The following is a 10781-nucleotide window of genomic DNA, read 5'->3' on the forward strand; positions in this document are numbered from 1 at the left end:
AATGCATCATACCTTCACTTGATGTCTCGTTTACTACGATTTTAAAAAACTTGTATACCTCGCCCAAAGTAAATTGTACTTCGAGCCATCATTTATAATTGAACTTGAGATCGTTTTTCATTACTTTGCAGGTTTTTCCAAAACGAAAAATAAATCAAAAATCGCTGATAACCTCTTTACCTAAATAACGTTTCAACCAGATAATACCTAAACAATACACGATTTAAGTAGGAGCTAGTTATCTCGAAAACTTTAAAAATTATATTTATTCTATTTATTCACAACGTATCCCCTCTTTACGATTAGTTGCTAGGAAGCTGTGTCCAAGCGACCTCCGCGATGCGTTAGTCTTATTAGTGTTGTTTTTTCCTCGTTGAATAACCTGTTTGATAGAAATTTGAATAAGGTTTAGGTATTCGTGTATTTTGATTACCTAGGTAGTACGTCTGTTTCTTTTCGCATATTCGCAGCATGTGAGCTGTGTTTCGACGAATAGCCAGTACTGTCATGCCTATAAATAACACGCGTTACCCTATAAAATAATTACTACTTGCAAATCGCCTCGAAGACGACCGCATCAGAGATTTTTCATCTTAAATACGTGATTAACTGTCTGGCCGATTGTAGTTTATAATCGGTTCGCAAAATGTACGGTCCGTCGGTAGTGTCAGTTTTGGTGCTAGTATCATCAATCGGTATAGCAATCGCAGCTACTACTTCGAATCCGTCGACAGTAAAGTCGTCATCTAGGTCGGCAGTGGCCAGCGCCAGATCTGCGACAAATAACAGCACTAGGAAGGTGGTAACATTTCGGCAAAATTTCGGAAGCGTTGATGAACAATGCACTTGTGTCGTCTTCCATTTGTGTGACAATGATAAGGTAGTTAGTGTGCCGAATGCCGATGGTCAGTAAGTATTATTTAATTACCTGCTGCTTAATTGATAGTAGAATTTTATATGCTTAACTGAATATTGTTGCCAACAACATACTTGTGAGATGTACGGAAACGTTATTTTGGAAGTTCATTTGAACGTAACGATTTATCTAGAAATACATAAATGTACATACCTATCCACCTACTTCAGGTTTATTACATTTGAATATTCGATCAAATACTGCGCAATCCTATAATGACCTTCATGTTGTTTGTTGGTTTTCTACCGAATTAGAACTTGAAAGCGAGTAAAATGAATAATTTTTTTCAAATTTTACTTGCAGAGAACGATGCAGCGGCGATGAAGTCTGCTGTAAAGGAGATTCGCCACCAGTGCCGCCACCAACAGACCCACCACCAACACCACCACCATCATCAACGGGAATCAATTGTAATGATGCTTGTATTTGTGTGCCTTTCTGGCAATGCATCGATTACCAATTACTACCAGTAGTACCACAGACAGATGAAGAGAACTTTGAAAATGTAGCTAATCCCAGGTAAAGCCATACCCGGTTACTTGACGTTAGTAGATACTAGGTACCTACCTATAATTAGTATTTTCAATTTATCAACATCTATTACAGATTCCGCTGCGAGCCACCAGATTTCTGTTGTCCACCATGCAATATAAGTCGAAACACTACATTGGTCACTGATTTGACCACTATTTCTCCCCCTACTCCTACTCCATACATAGACATTCCATCACAACCTTCAACGGAAGTGCGATTACCTACGTCAACAGAATCAGGTGCCGTTAGTCCCGTACCTACAGAACAAGAATGTGGTGTCAGAGGAAAAACCTCCGTCCCCAACGAAGACAATATCGATGATATAATTAATGCTGGCGTTAGAATCCAAAATAAAAATGAAAGTAGGTACCTATTTATGTTTATGCATCGACATACACGACGCGTTTGTTTTACATGCACGTATATAAAAACCGGTATGAATATTATTGTATGTACATAGCCGGAGATACGGAATTTGGCGAGTTTCCATGGATGGTTGCATTATTCAAAACGAATGATTATTCTACCAATGGTGAAGTGATCTGCGGAGCTTCTTTACTATCTCCATTTATTGTTTTGACAGCTGCACATTGCGTCAAGTAAGTGTTCATGTGCTCTGCAAGCATGCAGTAGCCTGGATTGGTTAGCGCATTAATTTGGTGATCTTTTTATGTGTAGCAAAATTGATATGCATTCGTTGAGAGTTCGTGTTGGAGAATACAACATTGGTAGCGATGAAAAAGAAACGCTTCCTCATCAAGATCGGACTGTAAATGCTGTCCATATACATCCAAATTATAATCCCAAAAGATTATTCAACGATCTGGCTTTACTAAGCGTTAATGAACCATTTGTTTATGATTCCCATATAAATGGTATTTGCGCACCATTGGTTGGCACCCCTTATGCTGAGAAACATGCATATAACGCTAAAAGCTGTTGGGCCGCTGGTTGGGGAAAGGGTAATTTCAGTAAGTAGGATTTTATCACTTTTATAACACAAACGAAAAGTTTTCAGCACTCTAATTTTATGATTTTTATGTTCAGCTGACAAGACTATACAACACAAGCTAAAGAAAGTTGAATTACCCATTGTGGAGTTTAAAAATTGTCAAGAACGTTTACAGAAAACGAAGTTGGGCACAGGATTCACCCTAGATTCTAGCTTTTTATGTGCTGGAGGACAAAAAGGATTTGATGCATGCAAGGTAAGTTATGATTTCAGTTGTGAAATGTATGAACATTTGCTACCTACAAAAGTTATTTCGGACATCTCACAAAATTCAACATTTTTATTATTTTATAAGAAAATTGTATTCTCAGCAGAAAATGTCATCAACTCATCATCACTTTTTGCCTAATTTGTTTCTCTTTCGAGGGGGGAGGGGGGGTAATCTTCAATTAAATTTAAAACGTGACAAGATAGGTACATACTTTTTATTTTCAAACTTGCCTAATTACCATTATGCAAAAAATCTATTTTTTAAGAAATTAAGTTCTCTATTAAAAAAGATATTCTGCACATTTGAAGTATTTTCAAAATGGGAGGAACTAAACTAATTATAGGTAGTAATTATTCAAAAAAATTAATGAATGAAAAAGTGAAAAACAACCATTTTTCTTCTTCTGTTTCAACTCACTCAGTGGTTAGTGGAACTCCTTCAGTTTTGAAGAATGAAGTTGGTTACCTTAAGCACGCAACGGATCTTTTTTTGTAAAAAATCAATTTTCTATAAAAAAAAAAGTGCTTTCACATTTAAAGTATTTTCAAAATTGAAAAAGCTAAACAAATTTTTAAAAAAAACTGAAATACTTGACACAATTTTTTTTTGTGAAAGATTTTCCTTGTACATTCAATATATCACCAATACTACAGGAGACAAACAAGCTCGAAAAAAGAAAGAAAGAAATGTATCCTATTTCATCTTGGAATTTTTTAATTTTCTCGGATACCTACTGCTCATCCTATTGAAAATAGGCAAAAACTAAAAAGTGATACCTGGCTCCCTTTTTGCAAGAAACTAAATTTTCTATAGAACTGGTAGTTTTATTTTTTCAAATTGGTACTACGTAGGTACCTACGTATTTTGAAATTTGAGGCGGTATAACGTCAACTTGAAACTACATAGAGCAATTTTGTTAGGCGTGCGTGTGCTAATACTTGCAGTTACTGTAGCAACGATCATTGCTTAACCTTACCCTACAATCTTACTAATTTTGTTTAATAGGGCGACGGAGGTGGACCATTATTTTGCACTTCGCGAAAAAATGAACATAAATTGATCCAAGTCGGCGTCGTTTCATGGGGCGTTGGATGCGGCAATGATATTCCCGGAATTTATGCATCTTTAGAAGCAAACAGCGAATGGCTTACTACTGAAATCAACACCATGTCTGTATTCAGACCCGGATCGTGATTATTTATTCCACTTTTTTATATTTTTGTACTGTTTTTTAAAATGAAAATAACAATTTTTAAACGTTTTATCGGCGTATTTCCCCTTCATTATGATCAAAGATTAATTACCATACTTGACTGACACTTGATAATTTTGTTGAGACGCGGTCATCTTGATTACTAATTAGTACCTATATTTATCAGTAGCTAAATACTTTCGTAAAAATAAACGTATTAGAAAGACGTAGCGACCAGTGACGTCGCTACAATGTTATATTCGGATAAGATTTTATAGTTTTACTTTTATACAAGTGAAATGCAAAATAGAAATACCTGTGTATTTTTTATCATTTTTAGACGCACCTCAGCACCTGCAATTTTCTCTACGCTGATGTCGATAGGTATGTGACTTGTGAGGTGATCGCATCGCATTTGCAAAATGATATTCGAATCTAATCAGTTATAATTTATAATTTAATGATACATATCTCATACTGCGAATTCGTGAATTTTTTGACGCTTGAGAAACGTATCAAACGTATGATTCATTTCAGGGTCATTTAATTAAAATATTAATGATACGATACGTTTTCGACTACGAGAAATACTGAATACAGCCCAGGGAGAAATGTTAATTAAATATTTTTTTCTGCGTATAATGTAATCAAATAATTGTAGTCATCTCACAAAAACATCGAAAAACAAGAAACCGAAGTTGCTAACGTTGCCAATTGTTAATTATTTAAACAGAAGAATGTAGAATGTAGATTTTTTTCATTCATCGAAGTTTCGAAGTAAATAAATTTTCAAAATATTGGAATAATTTTCGAAAATGAAAGTAGAAAGTATTTTACGTGGTAATTTCCACCGTATTTACCATGCTGTCAGAAGAGATACAAAGTCAACGAAAACAAGAGCAAAAATGTTATCACGTATTATCAATTTTAAAAATGGAAAACCGCTGTAATTTTATATTCTTTAATTAATTAATTGTAAAAACCATTAATTTAGTCAAAATGGCAGTTAATTTATGGAAATTCGCATGCCTCAGAGTACCGGTGAAGAAGATAAATCTAATCGACGCTCCTTATGTTACCAAATTCAGTACAGTAAGCGTTCCAAAAAATCAAATCTCGTTTCCTAATGTATGCAATTTTTCAAGAATTCGAATCCTGAAGAATAGATACGCGTATCCAGGTAATTGTACGATTATTATTGCAATCAGTTGTGAATTTCTCAATGTGTATTTCATAATAATTTTCTTCCAATAATTGTAGCTCTCAGCGGTATTCCGTACGATTTCAAATATGTAACCATTAATCGTGTTGGTAATGAAAACACATCGAGTTTTCTCAGGCATTATAGTACCAGTGACAAAACCGCTTCGGAGAATACAGAAAAAAAAAGTACTGATGTAAAAACCGAAGAGAAACCTCCATCGTTGCTTCAACGTTTCAAACAAATGTATCGTGATTACTGGTACGTTCTCGTTCCGGTGCATCTGGTCACTTCTGCTTTTTGGTTTTCGTCGTTTTACTATTTAGCTAAAAGGTATGTGCACATTTTCAAACCAAATTTCAGTTTCAAGCATCTTCATACATGTTCGAGCTTTGATGTGATTATTTCGTTTGTTTTTATAGCGGAGTAGATGTAGCCAGTTTGCTGGAATCCATCGGAGCTGGTGAAAAATTAGTAGAAAAATTGAGAAATGGCAATTCCACGATGGGTTACATCGCTATTGCTTATGCTCTTTATAAAATCTCCACACCAGTTCGTTATACGGTTACTTTAGGTAATAATCTTCGTCGATTGTGCAATTCGTAAAATGTATTTTATACCGAATCGTTCAATTTTCATTATTTTTTTCAGGTGGAACAACAATTTCAATAAAATATCTTAAAGACTGGGGATACATTAAACCAATTCCTCCTAAAGATAAAATCAAATCCATGATAAATGATCGCAAAGAATTAATATTGAACAAAACGCCCAAACAGTTGGCAAAAATTTACCGTCAAGAAAAAGAAGCCGTGAAGAAAATAGTCGAGGACGAAAAAAAAAGCCTGACGGAGGATAAAAAGGGATTTTATGGTGTCATGTTCCCTAAAATTGTCAGACCAGATGATAAGAAAAAAAAGAAAATCGGAGAAAATTGGTGAAAGAATTTATCGTCTGTAATATTTCATTGCAATGTATTGTGTAAAAATTTTGATTTAGTTCCCTTTTTTAAAAAAGTTTGTTATCGACTTAAAACCGTAAGTTCAGTTAAGTACTTAGTTGTTATTTTGTAAAATATGTAAAAAAAAAAAAATCTAAAATAAAAATGGAAAATTTTGCAACATTTTCATTTACTGATTTAATCAATTATGATCAATGCTATTTCAACAATACAATAATTTTGGTTATTTCATCATTGAAATGGTAAACATTCGTTGACTCGCATTTATGGAGTACTTCCTATTTCACAAAATGAGTAAGAATTGTTCTATGTATGGCACGTGTTGAATTTTGTTGGCATTTTCTTCGAGAATTCGGTGATTTTAAATTTTATTCAGCAATTTGAAGGAGTTTTCGAAGAGAGTACTTCTGCGATATAGAATCCGCCTCGGTATTGCGCCTTTATTTTTAATTTTAGGATGAATTTCGGTCCTTGTACTTCAACTACGAAAAGCAATACCTACCTAGACCTTTTCCTTAGAAAAATCGAAAAAAAGATCTCTTGAAATTGCTCTTTCCTTTGCAAACAAAATACCGAAACCATTCTTAGTCTTCGATTTCATGTAATGACCGAAAAAAAAGTATAAACAATTCTGTTCTTGTCTCACGAAGAATAGTTCTCGACCGAGGACCGACCGATCGATAATTTTGTACAGTTTCTTTTTGAATACTACATACTTTTCACTCAAAATGTAAAAATCAAATACACACATGACACAGTTAACTAATTTATCAAATGTATTAAACAAGCAATGACGTTACATTAATATTTTTTCAAGTAGATATTTACAGTCATCTGAATGCATCTTTTAAAGACAATAAGAAGTACAGTCAATGTACGTATAACAAAGAGAAAAGCCGACCCATGTAATATGCGCTAGATTACGAACTCATAAATTCTAATTTTATACAGAGTATAAAAAATAAATAGTATAAAAACCAAAAATAATTACGAATGTGTAACACTAAAACACGTGACCCTTAATTTTGAGAGAAATAAACGAAAATACAACTCAGTATTCTATACACAAAAATACATAATTCAAATCTTATCGTTAACGGCAGTGATTTAAGTTAGAACCTAAACACTACTCATTAAAATTTAAAATGATTCTCAAGAACAAACTGTACACTGTACAGATGTTCTGTCTCATGAAATTAACGTATGATCACAATTTCATACAATTCATTTCTAACATGAATATTTATAAAAGAGAAAAAAACAAGGTAACAAGATGAAATAATTCTAAACTACGAAGGAAAAAAAATGAGCGAAACTCGCGTATCAATGCTTCTATAGGCATTTTTATATTATTTTATCGCAAGAATAAATATTCGAAATCCTACCAAACAGGAATACTTTTAATGTGGGAGAAGTCTCACATGAGATACATCGTATACGTTATCTAACGTTGTTTCTTCTTTTTCGGCGGAGGTTGAGGTTTCTGTTGCTTCTTACGAGCTGGTTTCTTAACGGCATCGCTACTCGGATATACGAAGAATTGAGTCAACATGATACCATTAGCGAATGTAGCCAAAGAATAAGTCAATATTATTATGAAATCGCCAGTCTCTTGCACAGAAGTAAATACACGAGCTAATGATCCGAAGAACAGTAACGCATTAGTTATCAAAGACAATTGCCCCATGGATTTCGCTTGGAAGTTTCGATACACTTGGATCATCTGTCGAAAATAACGTTTCGTGTTCATCATTACTTTTATTTAAATCGAAAGTAGATAGTGATACGACTGATACGTACTTTACCGATGAACATCACAGGCACAGATGATGCTTGGAAGAACCATAATATATGAACAGCCACGAAACCAGATACGCTCAAATACACCAAAATCGAGTAAACGATGAGAAAAACGAAACATGGAAGATTGCCTTTGTTGAAATGTAACGATAAACCGGCTATAGTGCTAGTCTGAGCTAACATAAACACACTGTCTCCCCATGAGCTGAATAAAACAAAAAATCGACATTTACATTAGTTGAAAATCTTTTCGGAATGATGGAAAAGTAAATTAATGCAATTAGAAATTTATTAACCTGAATGGGAATCGTTTAACGTAGCTGTACGCTACCGACGCCGTTACACCGTAAAGCTCTAAAATCTGTCCAACAATACTAATCCCTTCAGCGCTCTTGTTCTTGGAAATTTTCACAATCTGGGGAACTTTCACTGAAGCATACAACTCAACAGATTAATACATAATAGAGTATTTTATGCTATAACTATAGGTATAGGTTCTCTTACCCAACACAGATCCGGCGATAATTCCGTACCCCAAACACTTGCTCACAGCAGACTTTAAACATGGCACTGAAATAAATAATGGATGAAATAAAAAAGCTGTGATGATTTTGCAATAGAAAATGTACCGGTAAATGAAAAATAAAAGCTTACCATCGAAGAAATCCTGCTGAACGAATACTGTGTCGTAGCATTCTGGAGTGAACACGAAAAGGAGCAAGTTTTTGAAATACTCCGCCAAAGCTACAGCCATTGTAAATTGAACAATATTCTCCGGTACGTTGAAAAATGGAACGTAAGAATAAACGTTTTATACTTTATTCAAATCATCATCTAGTCAGTCGCAACTAACAACTCATAAAAACGTCAAAAACCGAAAAAATATCAATGTCAACAAAAAATTAAAATGCTGATAGAATGCATTTATCCATTCTGTACATGCGATTGCTAAAGCAGAGTTATGGCGCCCTCCGATTGGCCAATTCCTTCGCGTTTCGATAAGCTCCGCCTCCTTCAGCCACTTGCCTTTTCAAAATACATGCAAATGGGCAATAATCAAAAATCAAATAAAATTACGACAAAACTGACATCTTTATTAAATTTTGAACTTAACAATGCAAAAATCAACAAGCGGTATCGAAGCTTGCGTAGCTACAAAAAAAGAAACATGGCGTGTTACGAGTAAATTCGATCACCATCAATTTGGCAAAGTAATAAAATTAAAAATAATGACTTGAGCCACCTGCATCGCTATGCAAGTAAAAATATATCGTACTTAGTATGATAGTATGCCTCTTTGGTCAAAATTATTATTCAAACAATAAACATACTTATGTTGCGAGTAATTCGAATACTTTGATGTATCGAACGCACTATTAGAGGGTAAATCGTTCTCCGTTACATTTTGCAAAAACTCCTTATTCGCGAGGCGGTATTCGGCATCCGTATTCGACGATTTGGGATCCACATTTTTGATATTTTTAGCAAGAATACAAATTGGTTCGGCTTCGGCATTTTGGGCGAAAAAATTGAAGTAAGTAAAAGTAAATTGAAGTGAGCGAAGTGATAGAGTGATAGCGCATGGTGATAAGAAGACCGCTGTTAGTGTTAACGGACCAATCAGAGGGCGAGAAAACCCCGCTTTAGCAATCGCATGTACAGAATGGATAAATGCTGATAGCAGGGATTTCCAGCCAGCCAATAGCTAAAAGCCAAAAGCCAATAGCTGATGCAAGCTAATGGTATTTAAGCCAATAGCCAAAAGCTGGCTTAATGAAAAATAAGTCCGTCGCAATCTAGGGAAGGCTACAACACAAAGTCTACCTTATCGGTCTACCCTAGTCTACCCTATCGGTCTACCCTAGTCTACCAACAGTCTACCCAGGAGAAAAATGTCGCCTACTACAAAAACCGGTATTTTCGTATTTTCACGGCTCGTACTATTTGTATTTCTTTTCAATGCGTAATTTTGCGAGGAGGTACCGAATAATTTCAAGATTCAAAGTAGAGAATTACAGAAATTTGAGTTTTACTCGAAATCAGTCTCGAGGAGCCCACAATTTTATTATACCATTTTAAAGCAATTTTTATCCTCTTTTCAACGGTATAATTTTTTTCGAAATCCTCAAACGCGAATTCGCTTAAAAACGTGAAAAACGGTGTAATTTTGAGAAAAAACTGTGGTTTGAGATGAATTAAACAATTTTTTCTCAAAATTCACCTCGAGTACCCTACAATTTTTTTGCACCATATTATAGTAATTTTTTTCCTCTTTCCAGCGATATAAATTTTTTCAAAATCGTCGAATGCGAACAAGCTTTAAAAAGCAAACTTAGAGAAGAAAACTACTTAGGAGAAAAATGTCTCCAATCCAGTAGACCACAGGTAGACTGAGAATAGATTTGAGTTTTATTCGAAAACCATCTCGAGGAGCCCTCAATTTTTTATGTGATATTAAAGCATTTTTTCTCCTCTTTCCAGTGATATCATTTTTTTCAAAATCCTCACAATTTTTCATCGAGTAAATTGCATATTTACGAGATGAAAAAGGATGAAAAGAGGCCAACTGGCCATTATTTTGAATGAAATTCACCAAAATTCATTTTTAAGGGTACTGCTTGGTAGGAAATTTTTATGAAAAAAATCCACCAAATAGTTCGCTCAAAACTGCAATTTTTCTATCTGAGCGCTGCATTTTCCATGAAAAAATTCAACTTGAAATAGGTTGCTTACTTTAGGTCACTTTTTATCAACTTGGTACTTCGACTCGTTAGAACTTTTGAACCAGATGGACGACCCCCTTGTTTTATGGCGTCATTTAGTGCAGAATTTTATCAGCTTTCCAATGATATAAAAGTTTTTAAAATCCTCAAAATTTTTCATCGAGAAATTTGCAATTTTTCGAGATGTAAAAAGTTTTAGCTTAGCTAGAAATTGAAGAGCTCAAGTAGGAA

The 10781-nt window shown here is 34.4% G+C and overlaps 3 protein-coding genes across 3 annotated transcripts; 2 read left to right on the forward strand and 1 right to left on the reverse strand.

The window, feature by feature from the left end:
- The first annotated feature begins 293 nt into the window (after nucleotides 1–293).
- Nucleotides 294–3935, forward strand: LOC135832517 (phenoloxidase-activating factor 2-like). The gene is made up of 7 exons (XM_065345810.1): nucleotides 294–909; nucleotides 1220–1435; nucleotides 1523–1812; nucleotides 1911–2049; nucleotides 2129–2421; nucleotides 2498–2658; nucleotides 3679–3935. The coding sequence occupies exons 1-7, from the start codon at nucleotides 647–649 to the stop codon at nucleotides 3865–3867; spliced, it is 1551 nt and encodes a 516-aa protein (XP_065201882.1). The 5' UTR covers nucleotides 294–646; the 3' UTR covers nucleotides 3868–3935.
- A 394-nt stretch (nucleotides 3936–4329) lies between these two features.
- LOC135832518 (uncharacterized protein C18orf19 homolog A) lies at nucleotides 4330–6189 on the forward strand. The gene is made up of 4 exons (XM_065345811.1): nucleotides 4330–5045; nucleotides 5126–5399; nucleotides 5489–5640; nucleotides 5718–6189. The coding sequence occupies exons 1-4, from the start codon at nucleotides 4865–4867 to the stop codon at nucleotides 6005–6007; spliced, it is 897 nt and encodes a 298-aa protein (XP_065201883.1). The 5' UTR covers nucleotides 4330–4864; the 3' UTR covers nucleotides 6008–6189.
- A 596-nt stretch (nucleotides 6190–6785) lies between these two features.
- On the reverse strand, nucleotides 6786–9381 carry LOC135832519 (mannose-P-dolichol utilization defect 1 protein homolog). The gene is made up of 5 exons (XM_065345812.1): nucleotides 8482–9381; nucleotides 8332–8397; nucleotides 8124–8256; nucleotides 7828–8032; nucleotides 6786–7750 (listed from the first exon to the last, which is right to left on the reverse strand). The coding sequence occupies exons 1-5, from the start codon at nucleotides 8579–8581 to the stop codon at nucleotides 7472–7474; spliced, it is 783 nt and encodes a 260-aa protein (XP_065201884.1). The 5' UTR covers nucleotides 8582–9381; the 3' UTR covers nucleotides 6786–7471.
- Nucleotides 9382–10781: the final 1400 nt, after the last annotated feature.

This window comes from Planococcus citri, chromosome 1 (assembly GCF_950023065.1).
Source record: "Planococcus citri chromosome 1, ihPlaCitr1.1, whole genome shotgun sequence".
Lineage (NCBI taxonomy): Eukaryota > Metazoa > Arthropoda > Insecta > Hemiptera > Pseudococcidae > Planococcus > Planococcus citri.